This window comes from Cetorhinus maximus, chromosome 24, assembly GCF_964194155.1.
Source record: "Cetorhinus maximus chromosome 24, sCetMax3.hap1.1, whole genome shotgun sequence".
Taxonomy (NCBI): domain Eukaryota; kingdom Metazoa; phylum Chordata; class Chondrichthyes; order Lamniformes; family Cetorhinidae; genus Cetorhinus; species Cetorhinus maximus.
Genome location: NC_135902.1, coordinates 45,909,977 through 45,930,576, shown reverse-complemented (window position 1 = coordinate 45,930,576; position 20,600 = coordinate 45,909,977). Strand labels below are relative to the sequence as shown.

The 20,600-nt window shown below is 41.4% G+C and overlaps 1 protein-coding gene across 1 annotated transcript; it reads right to left on the bottom strand.

The window, feature by feature from the left end:
* Positions 1–810: 810 nt before the first annotated feature.
* LOC144699852 (coiled-coil domain-containing protein 137-like) lies at positions 811–20,224 on the bottom strand. The gene is made up of 6 exons (XM_078571158.1): positions 20,086–20,224; positions 18,170–18,297; positions 15,794–16,028; positions 13,688–13,770; positions 9,636–9,715; positions 811–3,294 (listed from the first exon to the last, which is right to left on the bottom strand). The coding sequence occupies exons 1-6, from the start codon at positions 20,154–20,156 to the stop codon at positions 3,058–3,060; spliced, it is 834 nt and encodes a 277-aa protein (XP_078427284.1). The 5' UTR covers positions 20,157–20,224; the 3' UTR covers positions 811–3,057.
* Positions 20,225–20,600: the final 376 nt, after the last annotated feature.

The following is a 20,600-nucleotide window of genomic DNA, read 5'->3' as shown; positions in this document are numbered from 1 at the left end:
CTTCTATGGCAACACTGAAGAGAAACAAACAAGATAACACAACCCTAGATCTTTGTAATCTGATGTACCAGATTTTTTTTTTATTAATCTAAGCGTAATTTGCTTAAAATTTTGAATATTTATCCAACCACATCAGAGTTTATCTAGACAGTAGGTGAGCTGCCATAACTGGCCTTAGTGCCCTGGGTTAGGGGAAGGGGTGATCAAATAGGGGCTCTAATTGATCAGAATTCCAAGTCACCTTGTCGGAAAGTGAATGTGTGAATGTAGGATGAGGCCAGAGTTGGGCTTGTGTCCAACTCTCAGCCACATCTCCATGGGCTAGTCCTTGGCCGAGAGTGTAAGCAGGAAGCCTGCTTCCAGGCCTCTGCCAAAGCCACTCTCAAACCAGCCAACCCAAGCTGTGGAAAGCAGGCACTCGCTCTCGCCTATTGGGTAAAACCCTTGCTGCCAGTTGGCAGACAAAAGGCCTGTAGGGAATTTTGAGATTAAGCCAGTGTTCTGTCACTCCACAGCACAGTGCAGGAGCTGCCTGGTGTTAGCCATAGCAAGCTATTCATCTATGTTGGTCGTCACAGCAAGGCCATCATTCACACACATACAGTTTCCAGTGATATTCACTGGGTAGTGGTCAGAAGTGGGAACTGATTCACTGATTCTTTATCTCCCCCCAGCTCAGGGACATCCAGTTCAAATGCAGCATCTCCTCCAGCTAAGATCAGCTAACTTACCACAGGTTGGGAATCAAACTTGGGGTCGATTGGTATACTTGACTTACAAGCTCTTAAAACAATAGCATTTCATCATTAATTGCAATCTAATTGAGCAATTTATTTGCATCCATTTTGGACTGCGGGATGGCATCTGACAGTGAATTAAAGGCTGGCAACACAATCAAAATTAAACAAAGCTTCACTTCATTGTGAAGCACCCAGTAAGAGACAGGATACAATTGACACCCGCACCAGAACGTGTACTAACAGATTTAGCACTGCAGGATTCAGGCTTTCCAATCATTCATGAACAAATTGCACCTCCTTACACTTAGATTTGGGGCTTTAAGCAGAGGAGGGAATGGGATTTCCATATCATAAGCACGTTACTGACCACAGCACATGTAACAAGTCAATGGCAATCATTTTTCAAACAGAATTACTGCTCTTGTTTCAACATTATTTGTTAATAGCTACTCTGCCAGTAAATGTTTTTTGAGCGTGAAGATTGTGTGGAATTGTAATGTGTGGCAGATAGCATCAAACTGAGGGCAATACCCACATAATGAGACAAAATTGAAGGGTTTGGTAAGTGTACTGGGAACAATTAGTCCACTACTGATAGTGAATAATCTTGGTGCTTATGGAGAAGGGTGGAGAATACAGGAAGGCTTGGCCATAATTCTCGATCTTGCACAGGGTTAGAAGTTTGTAAGTTTAACTATCAGGGATCCCTTGTAGGATTCTGACAGGAAAGTTGATATTATTAAATCTGAAGCACAATTGTTAGCATGTTCTCCATCCTTCTCCCAGTCACCCTCAACATGGAGTGATACAGCACAGGAGGCGGCCATTCAGCCCATTGTTCCTGTGCTAGATTTCACGGAGTTACACAATTCTCGGCCAGTGCTTGTGATAGAGCACACTTACAAAAGCAAAATATGTTCTCCCACAGAGTGAACCATTAATCAGATCAAAATTACGGGTCCCATTACAGACTGCCTTGGTCATAGTCTGTTTGCCTGCTGTACAGACCAACACCTACTCTTAACCTGAAGGCTTGTTAGGTTATGGATGAAAGTTCTGAAGTTATCAATGACCAACTCTTTTTTTAAAAAACAGAGTTTAACGTGACATTTCTTGGCCCAGACTCAAATGCAATTTTCCTTGTTTCTATATTTTCTGCAAGTATTTGAGATAAAAATGTATGTCAGTAAATACCACAGTACAGTATTGCTAAAGAAATCTGCAGCAAACTCTTTTGCCAAAGTCCTTCAAAGTTTAGTGTCAGGGGCAAGCACATTCAAAAGAATTCTGCACTACAAGATATAAATCATGATTGCATATAATGGAAAACTAGATTTATAGGTAGTTACTGTTTAATAAAATATAAATCATTCCCCTCAATACAAATCCTAGGTACTCACAAAGTTTAGAGGGATTATCCAGAATTTACTAGCAGGTTTTATCAGAGGACTTTGTACACCCACCTCAAAGCTTCATTAGAAACTGTTACAGGCACCCATTTGCTAAACAGAGCAGACACAATGGTTATTCTCAAAATGTGGAAGACCTGCAAATTTTCTCACAAATAGCGAAGGTAAGTACAATGTGTGTGGCCAGGTGGACCACTCTTCCAGCCAGCTGCCTAGCAGTCCGTAGAACATGACTAATAAGCATGTTTGGCAGATCAGAATGGTAAACAGCATGGAGCTGAGAGAGGTGAATAGGCTACACATGACAGTACTGGGCACAGGTCATGTTCGGGGCAGTTACAGAATATAAAACAACTTTCCCTCAATTCACAATGGCCACAAACATTTTTCAAAACTTCTGTTTTTTTAATATAGAAGAGAGGCACTTAACCACAATTCTATCCCTGTAAAGATTGACAGCACTGACTTGATCGCTCTAAATGTGTAACTCTACAACAGGCTAAAAAGAACAGATTCAATAAAAAGCCAGAAACTGGGTTACAGGAAGATAGTTCAGAAGCACTTCACAGCAACCAACTGAAGAGCACATCAAGCATACCAGCACATTTTGAATAGCCTTCATTTAAGACATTCTGGTATCGTCATTTTTGATTTCTAAACCATATAGCTTCACCGATGGCAGTCAGGTATATTGAGAATTACAGATATAAATGTTTAGCTTCAAAAATGAATATCTTCACTGGCGAATAGGACATAGCCTAGAGCTTATACTGCATGGTATATATTAGTGCATGCAGCTTTCAACAAATGGCTAGTCATTAAATAACAGATCAATGGGCATTCAGTCCTCAACAGTACCTGCACACCCCTGAATTAGTGCCACAAAGGGTACCATTCTGAAACTATCCCTATTTAGGATTTTTCAGCTTTTCCATGCTGTTTTTATTCTGGGACAAAGTTTGTTGTTTCTGCTTCTTCAGGGTTCTGTAGGCCTTAATGACCCTCTCCCGCTCCTCCAACATCATCCTCTGACGAGCCATCGACATGGTGAACTGTTCACTACATCGGGTCCCCTCCTTTTTCTTTTCTGAAGCACACTTGCTCTGCTGAATCAGAGATTTCAGAAGTAACTGTCTCTGGCCAGGCTAGAAAGAACAAACAATAGGTTTAACACAAAGCAAAGGAAAATATAAAAGACTTCAGAGCCAATAGAAGATTTCACAACTCTAAATTTAATGATGTGCATTACAATATCTGAAATTCTATAATAAAATTTTGAAACTTAGAAGTTACAATAAGATGGTTTTATCTTTGTCATTACAGTTGCATCACATTATTAATCACAAAGCTCTAAGATGGATGTATATTTGAAGGTAAGGACTTAGAATTAAATCGTAAAATGTTACACATGGCAACAAGCCATCTGGTCCATTAAATCTGTGGTGTCTTTCTCCATCAGCCCACTCTTTACTCACTCTCTATACTCCTTTAGTAATCCTCTTTATCAAACAACTATTAACACTTTAAAAAAAAAATTGAATCTGCTTCAAGAACAATTTCAGAGAGAGAAATCCATATTTTAATCACACTGTGCATGAAATCGTTTTCTAGTATCCCCTTATTATGTTTTATTATCCTAAATGTGTGCCTCACCACTGAATTTTTTAAAACTATAGTAAGAGCCGGTGGTACTTAAATTTCCTCTGACAAAGTTTGGTTAACTGATTTAATATGAGTTCAGGTAGTGCTTCTGTCCTTGAAGTGGCATCAATTCAACTGCTATAGAAGTCCCAAGCACACTACAATAAAACTCCCCTACTCCCGACAAACAATCTCTCCATCCCTGTCTATATTTAGATTATTTAAATCTCCTACAATTAGATGATATAGCTCTATAATTTGGCTAAAAAACGTCATTCTCAATTTTCTGTTCAGTACTTGGCGGTTTATGGTACACTCCCTGCACTGTGGCTGATCCCTTGTTATTTCTGAGCTCAACCTAAAAGGTTTCTGTTTGGGCCAGTTTTCAATTTAAATCCCTATGCTTTAGTGCTATGATATAATCAATGTTTGTTGTTATAATTCACCTTTATGCTCAAGTACTATTACATCATAATGAGATTAATTGAAAACTAGAGATTAAACAAACCTTCTCAGAAAAGGTGGGATCTCTGATGTTCATAACTCTGCTGGACAAATACTATAACCTTATTTCCCCATCATGTGTCAATAACACTTATTAAAAATCCTAAGATTAAAAATTCAGCCCAACACAACATGCAGCATCTAAGAGACAGCCACCCAACAAGCTTCTGCACAATAACTAAATAATTCTAATGGAAGACAACCTAGCCCAGTGAAAGCAAGTGACTGCTCTGACTGGATTTACAAAAAACTATACTGAGGCAATGTCGTGTGCTTCAACATCTATGCTGATGTGACATGAGTTAGTAATTGGTTGGGAAGTTGAAGAGAGTAGGAATAAAGGGAGTGCACTGAGATAGGCATGATGTGACCAGTGGTGTTTCTCAGCTTTTCAACATATATGTCAAACATCAGATGAAGGAATAGTGAGCTGTATGTCCCAAGCTGGCAGGTGACTAAATTAGGAGGCACAGTAACTTATGTAGACCAGAGGAAAAAGTTAAAAAGCAATAGACAGAGATTAGTGAGCATGTAAAACTGTGGGAGGTAAAAGGTCAACATGGGTGTCCATATACACTTACCACCAAAAGCTAGCACATAGGTACAAAAAGTAATCAAAAATGCTAATTGAATGTTAGCCTTTACATCCCAGGGCTGGGATTCAAAAATGAGCAAGAGGTGCCTTAATTTTACAAAGCTCTATCAGAAGCACTGCATTCAGTTCAGAGTACTGCACCTCAGAAAGGATGTATTGGCCTTGGAAGGAATACATATCACCGGAATGCTATTAGGCTTAAAGGGTTAAGTTATGAGGACTGATTGCATAAATGTATCTTTTATTCCCTTGTGTTTAGAAGGTTTAGGTGTGATCTAATTGAGATGTTTAAAATGATTAAATGATTTGAGAGGGTGGATACAAAGAAGCTATTTCGTCTGGTGGGGGAATCCGGAACAATTGTAAATTTAGAGCTAGGCCATTTAAAAGTGAAATCAGGAGGCACTTGGTCACACAAACCATTGCGGAAATCTGGGTTTCTCTCCCCCCCAAAATGCAGTGGAAACTGGGCCAACTGAAGATTTCAAGACTGAGATCGACAGATATATATTAGGCAAGAACAGCAAGGATTATTATCAAAGGTGGGTAAATGGAAGTGAGATACAGATCAGTCGTGATCCTAATGAAACGGTGGAACAGGCTCAAGGAGCTTGTTGGCCCTTCCTCTTCCTACTTACAAGCACAGCAGTTTCCAACAAACCAAACAATGAGAGCATGGCGTTATAAAAGATGAAGGACAGCAGCCCTCATAACACATGAGCAGCAAGCATTGGCCAGTTACATCAGCCACAAGAAAAGTGATTTATTCTTTATGATTCACTGAACCTCAATGTGTTTTCGATATCTACAAAAGGTTGTCAATGCCATACTTTGTTTTTCCATCTATTTTATTATCTTTAATTGTCCTAATATGGACTGGGATAATAACGGCAGAAAAGGCAGAAAAGGGTAGAGTTTCTGAAGTGCTTTCAGGAGAATTTCTTGAACATTATGCTTCGGGTCCAACAAGGAAGGAGGTACTGCCAGATCTGGTTCTGGGGGACGGAGTGGGTCAAGTTTTAGGAGGACAGGCAAAACAATAACAAAACAATGGGCTGTCTTTAAAGAGGCGATGATTTGGGTACAGTTGAGATACATTCCCAAAAAGGTAAGGCAACCAAAGCCGGAGCTCCCTGTACGACAGAGAGAGAGAGAAAGATGAAGCAGAAAAAGGTGCCTATGACAGATGTCAGGTTGATAATACAAGTGGGAACCCAGCTGAATACAGAAAGTTCAGAAAGGAAGTGAAAAAGGAAATAAGAAAGGCAAAGAAAGAGTATAAGAAGAGACTGGCAGTTAACATGTAAAGGAATCCAAAAGTCTACTATAGGCATATGAATAGTAAGAGGAGAAGTGGGGCCAATTAGGGGTCAGAATGGAGGCTCTATGCATGGAGGTAGTGGGCATGGCTGAGGTACTAAAAGAGTACTTTGCAGCTGCCTTTACCAAGCAAGAAAATGCTGTCAAAATCATAGTGAAAGTGGAGGTAATTGGGATGCTGGATGAGCTAGAAACTGATAAAACAGGAAGTATTAAAAAGGCTGACTGTACTTAAAAATGTAAGTAAGTCACCAGGACCAGACAGGATGCATCCAAAGATGCTGAGAGAACTAAGAGTGGAAATTGCCCAAGTACTAGATGCAATCTTACAATCCTCCTCAGATATGGCAGTGATGCCAGGGATTGCAGAATTGCAAATGCTGCACCCACACTTGTTCAAAAAAAGGATATAAGGATAAATCCAGCAACTAAGGCCAGACATTTTAACCTTGGTGGTGGGAAAGCTTTTAGAATCGTTAATCTGGGACAAAATTAACAGTCACTTAGACAATTATGGATTAATTAAAGAAAGGCAGGGCAGATTTGTTAAAGGCAAATTGTGTTTAATTAACTTGATTGGGTTTTTGATGAGGTAACAGGGAGGGTTGATGAGCATCATATGGCTGATATGGTATATAGGGACTTCCAAAAGATGTTTGATAAAGTGCCACATAACAAGCTTGCCAGCAAAGTTGAAGTCCATGGAATAAAAGGGGCAGTGGCAACATGGATACGAAGCTGGCTGAATGACAAGCAGCAAAGAGTAATGGTGAACGGTTGTTTTTGGGACTGGGGGAAGGTATAACAGTGGGATTCCCCAGGGGTCAATACCAGGACCACCGCTTTATTTGACATTCATGTATGACCTACACTTGGCTGTGCAGGGCACAATTTCAAAACCTTGGAAGTATTGGTAACTGCGAAGGGGATAGTGATATACTTCTAGGGGACATACACAGGCTGGTAGAATGGGCGGACAAGTCGCAGATGGAATTTAATGCAGAGAGAAGTATGAAGTGATTAGTTTTGATAGGGAAAACGAGGAGAGACAATGTAAAATAACAGGTACAATTTTAAAGGGGGTGCAGGAAGAAAGAGATCTGGGGGTATATGTGCACAAATCATTGAAAATGTAGGGCAGGTTGAGAAAGCGATTAAAAAGGCATACAGGATCCTGTGCTTCATAAAAAGAGGCATAGAGCACAAAAGCAAGCAAATTATGATGACCCATTACTTAATACTGGTTCAGCCTTAACTGGAGTATTGCATTCAATTCAGGGCATCACACTTTAGGAAGAACGTAAAGGCTTTAAAGAGCGTGTGGAAAATATATATGAGAATTGTTCCAGGGATGAGGGACTTCAGTTATGTGGATAGATTGGAGAAACTGGGATTGTTCTTCTTGGTCAAGAAAGAAAACAATGAGAGAAAATTTTATAGACGTGTTCAAAACCAAGAGGGGGTCCAATGTCATGAACACTTTAATCACAGAAAATGGTTCATCTTCAAGGACATTCTGGAAGAATTTGTGTTTGAAAAGACACTGTCACTTAAAGGGTTAATGCAGGACTTTGATTGGTATTCCTGGAAAAATAATAATTTTACAAGAAAGGGTAATTGAGCAGCTAGAAAAAAATGTCAACCTCTTGACTCGAGTGAACTGTGTACAAAGGGGGTCATGTGGGTTTTATGGCTCTGAAAAAAAGAAACATGCCTGGAAGACTGTTTTAAAAGTGGGTTTTGATTTAAGAGAAGGACCAACTGCTTGAGAAGAAAGACAGCAGCCTTTTGCAGTCCAGAGCCAGTCCACAGCTGGAAATTAATATAAGCTGCTCCTGAGATGCTCTACATGTTGGAATAGAGTGCCCTCAAGTATTCCATGAATCCACCTGGAAAGCAGTGCCAGAGCCATTGTTATTTCATGAATCAGTGCTGAAAGACCAACCATATAACCTGGACGCCATTTCAAGAACCCACTGCCTATCCTTTGCCTTTGAACCATTGATTTTTAAGAAGCCTAGTTAAGGTCTCTTTTATTCTGGGTACCAGTAGTGAAGGTAAACAATTGGCCACGTTGATGAATAAATTAAACTTTTAAACTAATGGTACGCCCTATGGAGCAGTGGGGCTAGATCAACTGCGCAATCCTCCCATCCCAGTCGTAACGCCAGACAGAGTAGATAGTGAGAAACTGTTTCCATTGAGAACCAGAGGACACCAATTTAAGGTGACTGGAAAAGGAACCAGGGGTGACATGGTTAAGATTTGGAATGCACTGCCTGTGAGTGTCATGGAAACAGATTCAATCTTGGCTTTCAAAAGAGAACTGGATAAGCATCCAAAAAGAAAAACATTTCAGGGCTCCTGGGGAAGAGGGCATGTAAGTGGGACTAGCTGAGTTGCTCTTGCAGAAGGTTGGCATGGACACGACAGGCCAAATGGCCTCCTTCTGTGCTGTAACCATTCTTGAGTCCTATGATCTCAAGCCACAATTACAAATATGTATTTAGCAAGAGGCTGCTGAGTGACTGAGTAAAGTCATAGAAGTTAGCTTGAAATCATTGCAAAACTATTTTAAAAAAGGAAGTCTATGAATACAATAAATGGTTTACGTAAAAAAGTAATAAAGAAGCAATGAGAGCATGATTGAAAACTGAAGAGTTGGGCTCCGCTCTCGAGAGAGAGAGAATGGGAAGAATTTTATGGGGGCGATGGGGGTCTCGGCCACTGACAGGAAAACTGGCCAGAGGCCCACGCTGCCTCCTCCTGGAAAGGTATTACATGCCAATCAAGAGGTTGAGAGGTCAACGGCGGGCCTTCCACAGGATCAGGAGAGCCACCGGCCAATCATAAAGTTTGCTCAGCAGTCCCACTAGGGAGATGGTGGCTGCTGCCGGAATGATGCCCAGCATAAAGGCTCAGGATTGGGAAGTGACCAATGCCAGTGTTAAGCGATGGGAGGAATTTCACGGCTTGGGGGCGGGGAGGGTGGGGGGGTGGTGCGGGTAGTGGCTCTCAATGCCCCATCTCCCCTTCCTTCCCAATGACAGGCCCTCGATCAGGGACCAAATGCCATTGAACAAGGGATGTCCCCCAGGAGAGCACAAGCAATGCTCACAGGGTTGTACGTCGCGCTCCCTGTGTGGTAACAGGCCTGCCCATCACTGTGGGAAGAGGTGCTAAGTGGCATTAATTGCCCCTCAAGGGCCTCAATTGGCAGCAGGACAGAAAGGCTGTCCACGGGCTTTCCTGCCCTGCATTTAATTGGGATGGAGGCAGGATGGCGGTGAGGTCTCCAGCTGTCATTATCGTGCCAGGTTAAATGCTCTCCTCACCTACAAACTCACCATGGGAAAGAGCAAAAAATACCACCGACTGAACCATTTTGGTTTGATATTGTTGATCTTACACAAGCTAAGTATTTACCTGGTTAGTTTCTTGGCTTTTCCTGGGTTTAGCTGTGAGGGTCGGGGGCTGCATGACCACTTCTCCAAATCTCACAGTATCTGCAAAATAAGATCAATCCCATTCTGAAAAATGAATTTTAAAATTACTGTGGATCCTCACCAAACACAACACTAACTCGACTACATTTTAATGTCCTGCCTAAAAATTGCGCGCGCACATTTTGTCCCACAAACCTGAACACTTAACCCTTATTTTGGTCCAAACTCCATTTTTATAGCCCTTTGTATTTCTGTTGCCCTTTGGGTAGTTGCAAAAGGCACGCTTTTTAAAACTGATCCTCAGTGCACATGTTCCTCAGGCAGTCATCTAAGGAAGATGAGTCAACCAGATGAACTTCCAGTATATGTTCTCAAGCTAGGTTAACTCAGTGAGAGCTCAGATGAGGCTCTGTGTTTGCAGGACGAAATCTTCAGTTGATGCAGTTTTACTCAGGTCAAGTACGCCACCTAGTGTCCTCATTAAAAACTGGAGTGAAAAAATACAAGGCACAAAATTGAATGTCAAGGTTGCAAACTTGTGTAGAATGGCAGACTAGCAATCTTCACCCACAGTTATCTTGTCAAGAGGCTGGAGTCTCAATCCCCCTAACAAAACTCAAAACATATATAATAGAAAAAAGCTCATGATAGCATTGTACCTATGATCTGCTTGATGCAGTCTTGCCCCCAAAATTGAATGACTTGTTTGTAATGACTTTGGGGCCAATGGAGCAGTGTATGGGCTGAGGATTTCTTTCTTCATAGAAGGCACAAAAAGCATCCAGAAGAAATGGGAAACAAGGGTCTACTGAAAATGAGAAACTTAAGGATACGTAAAGAAATAATACTGGAGAAATTAATGGGACTAAAAGCCAATAAATTCCCTGGACCTGGTGTTTTACAAGAGGTGGCTACAGAGTTGGTGAATGCATTGGTTTTAATCTTCAAAAATTCCCTAAATTCTAGAACAGTCCCCGTGGGTTGGAAGATAGCAAAGGTAACCTTGTTATTTGTCACAAATGTGAGACTTTAAAGGATGATTATGTTTTAAACTACCTTCTTTAAAGTAAAATGGAGTAATTTAAAGAGAGGGATGTGACGTCCTATGAAATCTGCCCAATGACAAGCCCACGTGACCTGGGCGTCATGGGAATGCAGGTCAAAACGTATTGAAAGTAACATGCAAGTTTTAACAGCTGGACACAAAGGAGGAGGCAGGTGGTCTTGCTATGCACAGACTCTCAGAGTCAGTCAGTCAGACCGAGATTTGGGGAAGATCATCGAAAACAAGTGTTGCTATGCCAAGCAGAAGAAATGTTTTTGGGTTAATCACCATGCAAAGTGTTGGTGATGACAGATTCCCTGTTTGAAGAGACGAGGTTTGTGGAAATTTAAAGATGAAGGAGTCATCACAGGACACCTTGCTACTGGACACCCATTCAATTATGCTTAGAAGATGGAGTGAAGGGGCTTTGTTTAAAAGGGCACTGGAAGATTAACCCTGTTAAAGCCGGGAGGAGCTTGGGACTTTATGTGCAAGGCTACATTCAAGAACACATGAATTAGGAGCAGGAATAGGCCATTCGGCCCCTCAAGTCTGTTCTGCCTATGATAGGAACATGGCTGATGCAATTGTGGCCACAACTCTATTTTCCTGTTTAGCCCCTATAACCTTTGACTCCCTTGCCAATTAAGAATCTATCTAACTCAGCCTTAAAAGTATTCAATGACCCTGTCTCCAATACTCTCTGGGGAAGAGAATTCCACAGACTAACAACCCTCTTAAGAGAAAATATTTCTCCTCATCTTCATCTTAATTGGGAGGCCCCTTATTTTTATACTGTGTCCCCTAGTTCTAGTCAATCCCATAAGGGAAAACATTCCCACTGCATCCACCATGCAGGATCTTATATGTTTCAATAAGATCACCTCTCATTTTTCTAAACTCCAATGGATAAAGGCCCAACCTGTCCAACCTTTCCTTATAAGAAAACCCCTTCATGCCAGGAATCAGTCAAGTGAATCTTCCCTGAGCTGCTGCAAATGCAGTGTAATGTATAAATGTGGCATGGGGTTTTCGGTTGTGTTGATAAGTAAATGGGGAGTACCTATCCTGTAGTTTAGTGTATTAGTTGCCTACTAAATAACGTTTAGTCAATGTTGATTTTAATTTTAATGCAAGTCCAATTTACTCAGCCTCTCATCATAGAGCCCTCTCATTCCCAGGGACTAATCCAGTGAACCTTTGCTGTACTGCCCCCAATGCAAGTGAAGATGCAGCAAATTTGGATTTATTTTAAAGTACTAGCCAGGACCAGCAGCTAAGGCACCAAAGCATACACAAACAGTCGCAGCCTTACATGAAAACTATAAACTTGTACAAAGGGCTCAGCTGTAAATTTGCAATTAGGAAATGGGAGACACACAGGCGGGGACACAGGATAACTCAATCAAGAAATGGGGAAGGTCGTTTTGCACCATCTGACAGCTATCTTCAAAAAAGACAATGCCCAGTCTCTGCACTGCAAGTACCGTACAGGAACACAATTATCAGCCCACCGGAGGATCATTGTGCTGTGGCCTTTGTCTAATGAGTACCATTAAGTTGTAACTGATAGTAAAAGATATATAAACTCTGCTCATTTGAACCTCGGTGGAGAAGCGCCTGGATTGCCCAGCATTTACTCCCCGCATGTGTAATAAAGGAGCCACTTGAATATTGCATCTGGACTCAGTGTTGAAATTTTGTACCAGAGTATTCCTCAGATCTTTCACAAATACATCCTTCCTTAAATATGGAGGCCAAAATTGCACAGAGTATTCTAGGTGCAGTCACACCAAAGCCCCGTACAATTGTAGCAGACTTCTTTATTCTTGCACTCCAATCCCCTTGCAACAAAGGTCAGCATGCCATTTGCTTTCCTAATTTTTTGCTGTACCTGCATGCTAACTTTGTGTTCCTTGTATGAGTATACCCAAGTCTCTGTGAACATCGACATTTACAAGTTTCATGCCTTTTAAAATATATTTTGCTTTCCTATTCTTATGACCAAAGTGGATAATCTCATACTTCCCCACATTATACTCCATTTGCTACTTAGGGATAAATATCTTTGAGTTAGATTGAGCTTAAAAGCTCAATTAAAGGGTAACTTGACAGTAGCATTAAAAGTAAGACATTCTAGTTTTATTTTGGAGTTTATCATTTACATGTTTCTCTGTAAAACTTCCATTTCATCAGCCTGAGTGGCTGACCACCACCAGGACCAGTCTGGTAAAAACAAGCAAAAGCACATCCTAGTTAAATGGGGCAGTGAGCAAAGGAAAAGAAGCAAAGGTTTACAGAGCTTTGCAGATTAGCCCTACAAATTAGCTCTTGTTAAAAAAGACATGTTTAGGTTTTAGTTTTAACAAATGGTATTGAAGAGCATTAAGCATCTAACAGGCAGAGATGAGAGGATGAGGGGTCCAATCTTGACATCCAGTGGGGGACTAATGTCCAGTGGGAGTGGAATGGAGGGGCTGGGGCACCCCAATCCCATTTCCATTGCGTCTTGCCAGATGTCCAGGTAGGGGATTTGAGAGCCAGGCTAATGGATTGTCCACAAAAAAGGTCTTTGTTCTGGGAAAGGGCTGGAAAATGGGTTGTTTTGTGTGCTTTTAGGCATGAAAGAAGATAGGCATCTATGATTACAACCACCTCCACTTATACAAGGATTCCAAAAAACTGTATTCCATGTAAATTACTGTTGCTTTTGCTTCACACCATCTGAGAACTTTCAAGGGTAGTGAGCCACTGTGTAATTGATGTTAACTTCATGGAGATTTGCCGAACAGTGATCTTCAACGTTGTGGAGAACCTGCCATATGCTTACTCCTCTTACAACTGAAACAGACATGTTTCTTTTTTTTTACAGTTACCTCAGGAAGTCTGCAGACAGTATTAATGGAACAGTTCTATTAAACAATATCCGACCAGAATGCAGAACAGGTAGGCACCACACTACCACACATCTTGCGACAGTAACTTACCTGTAAACATTTCTTTCTCCAGTTTCATCTCTTTTCTTTCAGCTTTCTTTCTAATAAACTTTCCCAACCGCTTCTTGTCAAACCTATTTGATACAAACCAGAGTTAATTAACAAATACACAATTTCCCACAATAAAAAAATTTTAAACCAATTTAATTTCGAGCTTCATACAATGCTGGTTTGGTCTCCAGAAATATCTGCAGTTACCACATTCACCATTTTTCTTTAAATGATAGGAAGTTCCATGTTCAGGCTTGGTGTTCATGGAGCAGCACTACCACAAATCAAATGCTCTTGCCTTAAAGAGTTTGCATCAGTGCATCCTGGACAGATTATTAGGACAGGAGTCACTATGGATGCAGAGGGTTAGACATGTGGTTCTTTCACTCAGGACTTCACAGGACTTGGATGTTAAGCCAGTGCAGACAAATGGAATGTCAGCTGGTCTATTCTTAAACATGAACAATATCAAAAAATATTCAACATTTGTATTGAAACAAATAACCTGCAGTGTCTCTGGAATTATTTCCACTTTGAACGGGCTTATGTGAACAGCTGAAGAAAACCCCTGTATTGAGCAGATGACATGGATCCCCAGGAACCTGATCCTAAGTAATGGCTACTGGAAGTTCCCTGAAACAAGCCCAAGGTGGGATTGGAGTGAGGGGGCAAAGAACGAACTTCTATCCCTTTATATTCACATAATATCGGCTATAACATATGCTTTAGCACTGTCCTTGAGGCTGACTTGCAATAAGGTGCTCTGAATGTAGTCTCTGACCGAACGTAACAAATTTCTAAATATCTGGGTCTTTCTTTTAAGATTACTTAATACAGAGGATTGGAAAATGAAATGTTACTGTATAGGTACATATACAGGCTACAGCTCCGAAGTAAATTGATTCTCTTTTTGTTTTAAGAATTGTTACCTATATGTAAGCAATACTGTAGTATAGTCTAGCTGTGATATATGTACTTTTCAGTCACAATGACTTTATTAGGTTCCCTTCCCAAACCATAAGACCATAAGACGTAGGAGCAGAAGGCTGCCATTTGGCCCATCAAGTCTGCTCTGCCATTCAATGAGATCATGGCTGATCTGATAATCCTCAACTCCACTTTCCTGCTTTTTCCCCATAACCCTTGATTCCCTTACTGATTAAAAATCTGTCCATCTCAGCCTTGAATATACTTAGCAACCCAGCCTCTACAGCCTTCTGCGGTAAAGAATTCCACAGATTCACTACCCTCTGAGAGAAGGAATTCTTCTTGATCTCTGTTTTAAATGGGTGACCCCTTACTCTGAGATTATTCCCTCTGGTCCTAGACTCTCCCACAAGGGGAAACAATGTCTCAGCATCTACCCTGACAAGTCCCCTAAGAATCTTATCTGTTTCAATAAGGTTGCCTTTCATTCTTCTAAACTTCAATGAGTACAGGCCCAACCTACTCCACTTCTCCTCATAAGAAAATCCCTCTATACCCGGGATCAACCTAATGAACCTTCTCTGGACTGCCTCCAATGCCAGTTTATCTTTCCTTTGATAAGGGGACCAAAACTGTTCACAGTATTCTAGGTGTGGTCTAACTAGTGCCTTGTGTAGTTTTAGCAAGACTTCCCTATTTTTATACTCAATTCCCTCTGAAATAAAGGCTAACATTCCATTTGCCTTCCCTATTACTTGTTGAACTTGTATGTTAGTTTTTAGGGATTCATGAACAGGGACCCCCAAATCCCTCTGTGCTGCAGCCTTCTGCAATCTTCTCCATTTAGATAATATTCAGCTCCTCTATTCTTCCTGCCAAAGTGCATAACCTCACATTTTCCCACATTATATTCCATCTGAGAGATTTTTGCCCACCACTTAGCCTGTCTATATCCCTCTGTAGACTCTTTGTGTCATCCTCACCACTTGCCTTCCCACCCATTTTTGTGTCAAATCGCAAACTTGGCGATTCCAAAAACACAGATTCCCTTTCCTTTTCTTCCACTCTGCTATTTTGAGCAAAGGGCAAAAAGGAAAAATATTGTAATTGCAGTTATCTATCAGCAATGTCAGGCTCCCCACAAGATATAATACCATATGTACAGATAATAGAACATACTCTTTCTTTTTTTCAGATTTTGCTTTCACACTGCTTGCCTTTTCTTCCTCCTCGTTATCTAACTCAGGACAACGGGTTCGTTGATTTTTGGTCATGAACATTACATGCTGCGTTTCCTCCTCCATGCGCTGAATGTAGGCTCTCTCAGGCTCTCGTTTCCGCCTCTTAAACTTTGGAACTGGTATGTCTCCATGGAGAGCTGAGCCCATCGAAGCAGGCTTCTTTTCTGGCTTTTCTGGGCATTTAAAGAAAAATTAATTCAGTGTTACTTTTTACGCCGTTACAGATTATCCTCTTGAAGGTTGAGTTTGAATGTTTTCTACACCAGAATGAGCTATTTTGGTCTGAAGACAACCTAGGATGTGGGTGAGGAAATACAACACTAAATAAATGACAGCCCTTGGTTAAGCACTTTCAACCAGAGTTCCCACACATGATTATTATCCATAAGCATGCAAAGCACTTGTAAACATTGGAACTCTGCAATAACATCTGCCATATAAACAAAAGGGATAGGAAAGGACCATCTGCTCCACCATGCCAGCCCACCCAAACCTGGAGCAGCCACGTACACCACTGACACCATGCAACTTCACACTATCTCCAAGGAGAAGCAAAAAGATATAGTGAGTAGTCTGAGGAGGCATCATGCTTTGGCTCATTCATGAAGAAAGGCTGCTTGAGCAAGGAAGCAGAGAGTTGTGGCACTCATGCAACTATACTCCAGCAAAGGATAGAACCTTCAGAGATAAAAGGAGAAAAATTAGCCAAAAGGGAAAGGCTACAACTGGAAAACTACCAAAGGCCAGAAAACACATCCATGGTTAAATTATTACATTTAAAATATAATTTGGTGCCTTTAAGCAGCTGAGCTGACAAGTAGATGGCTTGGGTGCAACACAACATAGCAATAGCTACTTAGAAGAGTTAAGGTCAAAAGGGAACCTTTAGAAATGTGACGATGAACCCTGCTAGCGTTGCATTTATGCTTCATTCTATTAAGTAAGAAGACTATTTGCAGAAGTTGCTTTTCTATCTCAACCAAAATTATACTAATAGTGTAAAACATTAATGTGAAACTAATAAAACTAATTATGCACTTCTGTTTTTACTCACACGAATGTAAGGAAATGATTCAACCTACACCATACTTAGTATTTCTAAATAGACAAATTATACATCTGGATCTATCTAAAGTGACTTTTACTTGCCAAAAGGGCACAAACCTGTATGTTCAGGTCTGATTTCAATTAAGGGCAATTAAGGATGGGCAATAAATGCTGGTCTTGCTAGCCATGTCCATATAAAAAAATTCTTGTAATGTTGTCTCCGTCATAAAAGGTTGTGCAGCTTTATGCTTCTAGAGTACAGCAGAACCAAATCAGGTTACAAATCAGAATTAGAATGCATTAGTTGTGTGTGTGGAATGGTTGGATGATATGCAATAGTATAAAGGTTCATCAATAATATACAATGCAAGCATTTACAGGAGAAAAATTAGTACAGTTCTGTTTTGTCTGTCAAAAACAGCTATCTATTGTATCATATACACCAAATGTGAAATCAGCAAGGCCTGGAGAGCTCAGAAACAAGAGGACAAGAAAAATCAGAAAATGGCCTTTATGCTCTTCAGCCTTTAGTGTTGGGTATTTTCGAAGATAGTAAAATACAGGTAATACGCTTGCATTTTTGGGATCTCCTGTTTCAACTGCTGTTTGATCAAGCTGTATTTCCACTCATCACAGCAATAAATCCTTGACTACAATCATAAATAAATTTACCCGATTCAATAACCCAGCCCTAATGATTGACTTCCATTTAACTAGGAAATAAAGTAAGATATTACATTAACAATATCAATCAAAAAGGTATGAGCAAGGGGGTGAAAGGTTATCGGGGGTAGGCGGGAGGTTACAATCAGATCAGCCATGATCTTATTGAATGGCAGAGCAGGCTCAAGGGACCGAGTGGCCTACTCCTGCTCCTAATTCGTATGTACAGAACTTACGGCTCCAGCAGCACTCCCTGGGTGCTGTTTCGCTGCTCGGTTTCTTGCTTTGAAAACTGAATTCACTCAACATAATTCCATCCTCAACTTGCTCACTGACTGCATGTTCACCTCGCTAGCCTTCCAAATGGATAGCTCCAGTTGCTCATGAGATTTGTCCAGACACAACAGCAATTCCATCCACACTGGTTACTTGCTTTGGGTTCCATGGATGGGATTTATCCTATTTGCCTGGACAAACTGCACCTGCTATAAGCAGAATGTACCATACCAAATCCCAACATTTTCTAAAATAAACATGTGACCCAGGCCCAGGGTAACTATTTTCAGGTGAGTGGTAAGTTCTAACGGAACTACGTTGACTATACCAGGTTTTCTCTTCCGCTTATGCATCTGCTTCATCATTTTCTCCTTACTCCTCATTATCTCACGGACTTTGTATGGAATTTCCTGTTCATCAATATTTTTGGGCTTCATGTTGCTTTTCTTCAGCACCCTAAGGAGTTAAAAGTGCATTATTGTCAATTAATCTTTGACTTACAGTATTTTACCACACATTTTAACAAGACTAACAAATTCACAAATATAGTTTTTTTTCTACCCAATTTCCACTCTTTCCCTTCTAAAGTCTAAATTATTATGAAAATACTGATTCATTCACTCACTCTACGTTTTTCAGTCATTTTCTCTATCTTGACCAGACCTCAAATTTAGCACTGTATTCACCCACAAACACCCTGTCACAGTAGTGGACAGAATTAAAAGTGGACATCAAACTTGTTCAGAACTTTAATTGTCAGGGTGATTCTCTCTGCTCATTTCCTCTTTCATCCAAATTCCTTCAAATGTGTGACCCCAGCCACATGAAAGAAGCATGTTTACCCATATGTAATGAATGCTGCACGATCACAAGTGCTTACTAATATTGCTCTTTTTTGTTATAAATTGTGTCTTCATCCAAGAAAAAGTTAACCTCTATTAAGGAGTTAAACACCTTTTCACGGTAGTCATGTGATTTGGGGATCAGACTCAGAATTGAATGATTACTGGACTCCTCATTCTTCTAAGTTAACAATCTACCCATTCCCTTAAAAAATGCATTGCAGAGGTAAAATTAACATTAAAAACCTCCTTATATTTGAAGACTGGTTGTTGCATTAAAATCCTGCCCAATAGTTTAAATCCAGCTGGACTGTAGATGATGGGCTCTCTCTCTCCACTTGTAAATATATTTGTTAAGGAGAAAAGTTAGCTAGTCTCAGCTCATTTTGTAAAAAGGTGCAAAAATTTATTGTGTAGAATTCTTTCAAAGTGAATAGAAGGCAGCTTGTTAATGGAAATATAATTCTGGCAACGTTAGGGTGTATGAACAGATATATTTTCCCTAAAAAAGATAAAAAGACAATTTATGTATAGCTTTCGGTGTTATGATGGGTTTCTAACATATCATGTTCCTAATTATTAATAAAACACAGATAACCACAATACGGTTTAATGTATATTCATCTCACAAATAGCATAACCAACCGCTACATGACTATCATTCATGCAATTGCAAAGCTGGAGTTCAGATTTAGTTTCATCTCCCCCGTTTTGAACGCCAATACTTAGTGGTACTCCTTGCACACCTGATTACGGAAGTCTCTAAAGGAGCAAGTGCCCAACCTTCAGACCTTACAAATAAAATCATGAGACCACCCGTAACTTCCCAAAGGCCTAGTGGGTTAAGACAAAATACCAGGGTTAGTTAGTACAGAGTTAACTGGCCTGACAGCCAGGTGCAGGACAAGCCTTGCACCTATAATCACGATTTCAGGGCGCCCCAAAGCACTTTACAGTCAATGAAATACTTGTGACGTGAAGTCACTGCTGCAATGTAGGAAACGTGGGAGCCCATCTGCGCACAGCAAGATCCCACCAATAGCAATGTGAAAAATCAGATGATTTGTTGTAATACAATGCTGGAAAAACTCAGCAGGTCTGGCAGCATCTGTGGAGATGATCTGTTGTTTGGCTGAGGGGTCAATGTGGACCAGCAGGTAGAGGGAGCTGCATGATCCTGGTTAGTGATAGTTAACCTTGGGGGGGGTGGTGCGCAGTGGCTGGCTGGAAGAGCACATGTGAGAGGCAAAGTCATAGAGTTACACAGCACAGCAACAAGCCCTTCGGCCCATCGTGTCCGTGTCGGCCATCAAGCATCTATCTAATCTAATCCCATTTTCCAGCACTTGGCCCTTAATTCCCTCTCACTCCTGTGGCCTGATCCCTCCACCCCGACCCCGACCTGTCCTGCTGCTCCTTCCGGCGGCCAGGGCGACTCGCATCCACATCTTTCACTTTCCGATGCTTCCCCATCGCTCGGCGTCTCCACGCGCGCGCGCACACACACACACAGCCCGGGCTCAGGCGGCCGCCGCTACCTTTCACCTGCCTTCCGATTGGCCTACTCTCAGCCACGTGCCAGCGCTGGCGGTAAACCGATTGGCTAAGGCCACTGTCAATCAAAAGCGGGCGGGCGGGAGCTCCGTTGCTAGGCAGCGGTTTACTGGGCCAGGCCTATGCCCCACCCCCCCACCCACCCGCTCCCTGTACATCCCCGCAGTTGGCCTGGCAGCCGGGCCCATGAGCTGCTGTTTCGTCGCCGCTGTCTGCAGGCTGTGCGCCCGCTGGAAGGTGCCCGGCGCGGTGAGTGCTGTTCCGCCGTGTGACCTTCACTCTGAAGGGCAGCTGCATTGAGATTTCATCCCCTCTCAGCCCGGTGTTGCTCTAATGCAGGCGGCCCAATGAGGAATCTGGGTG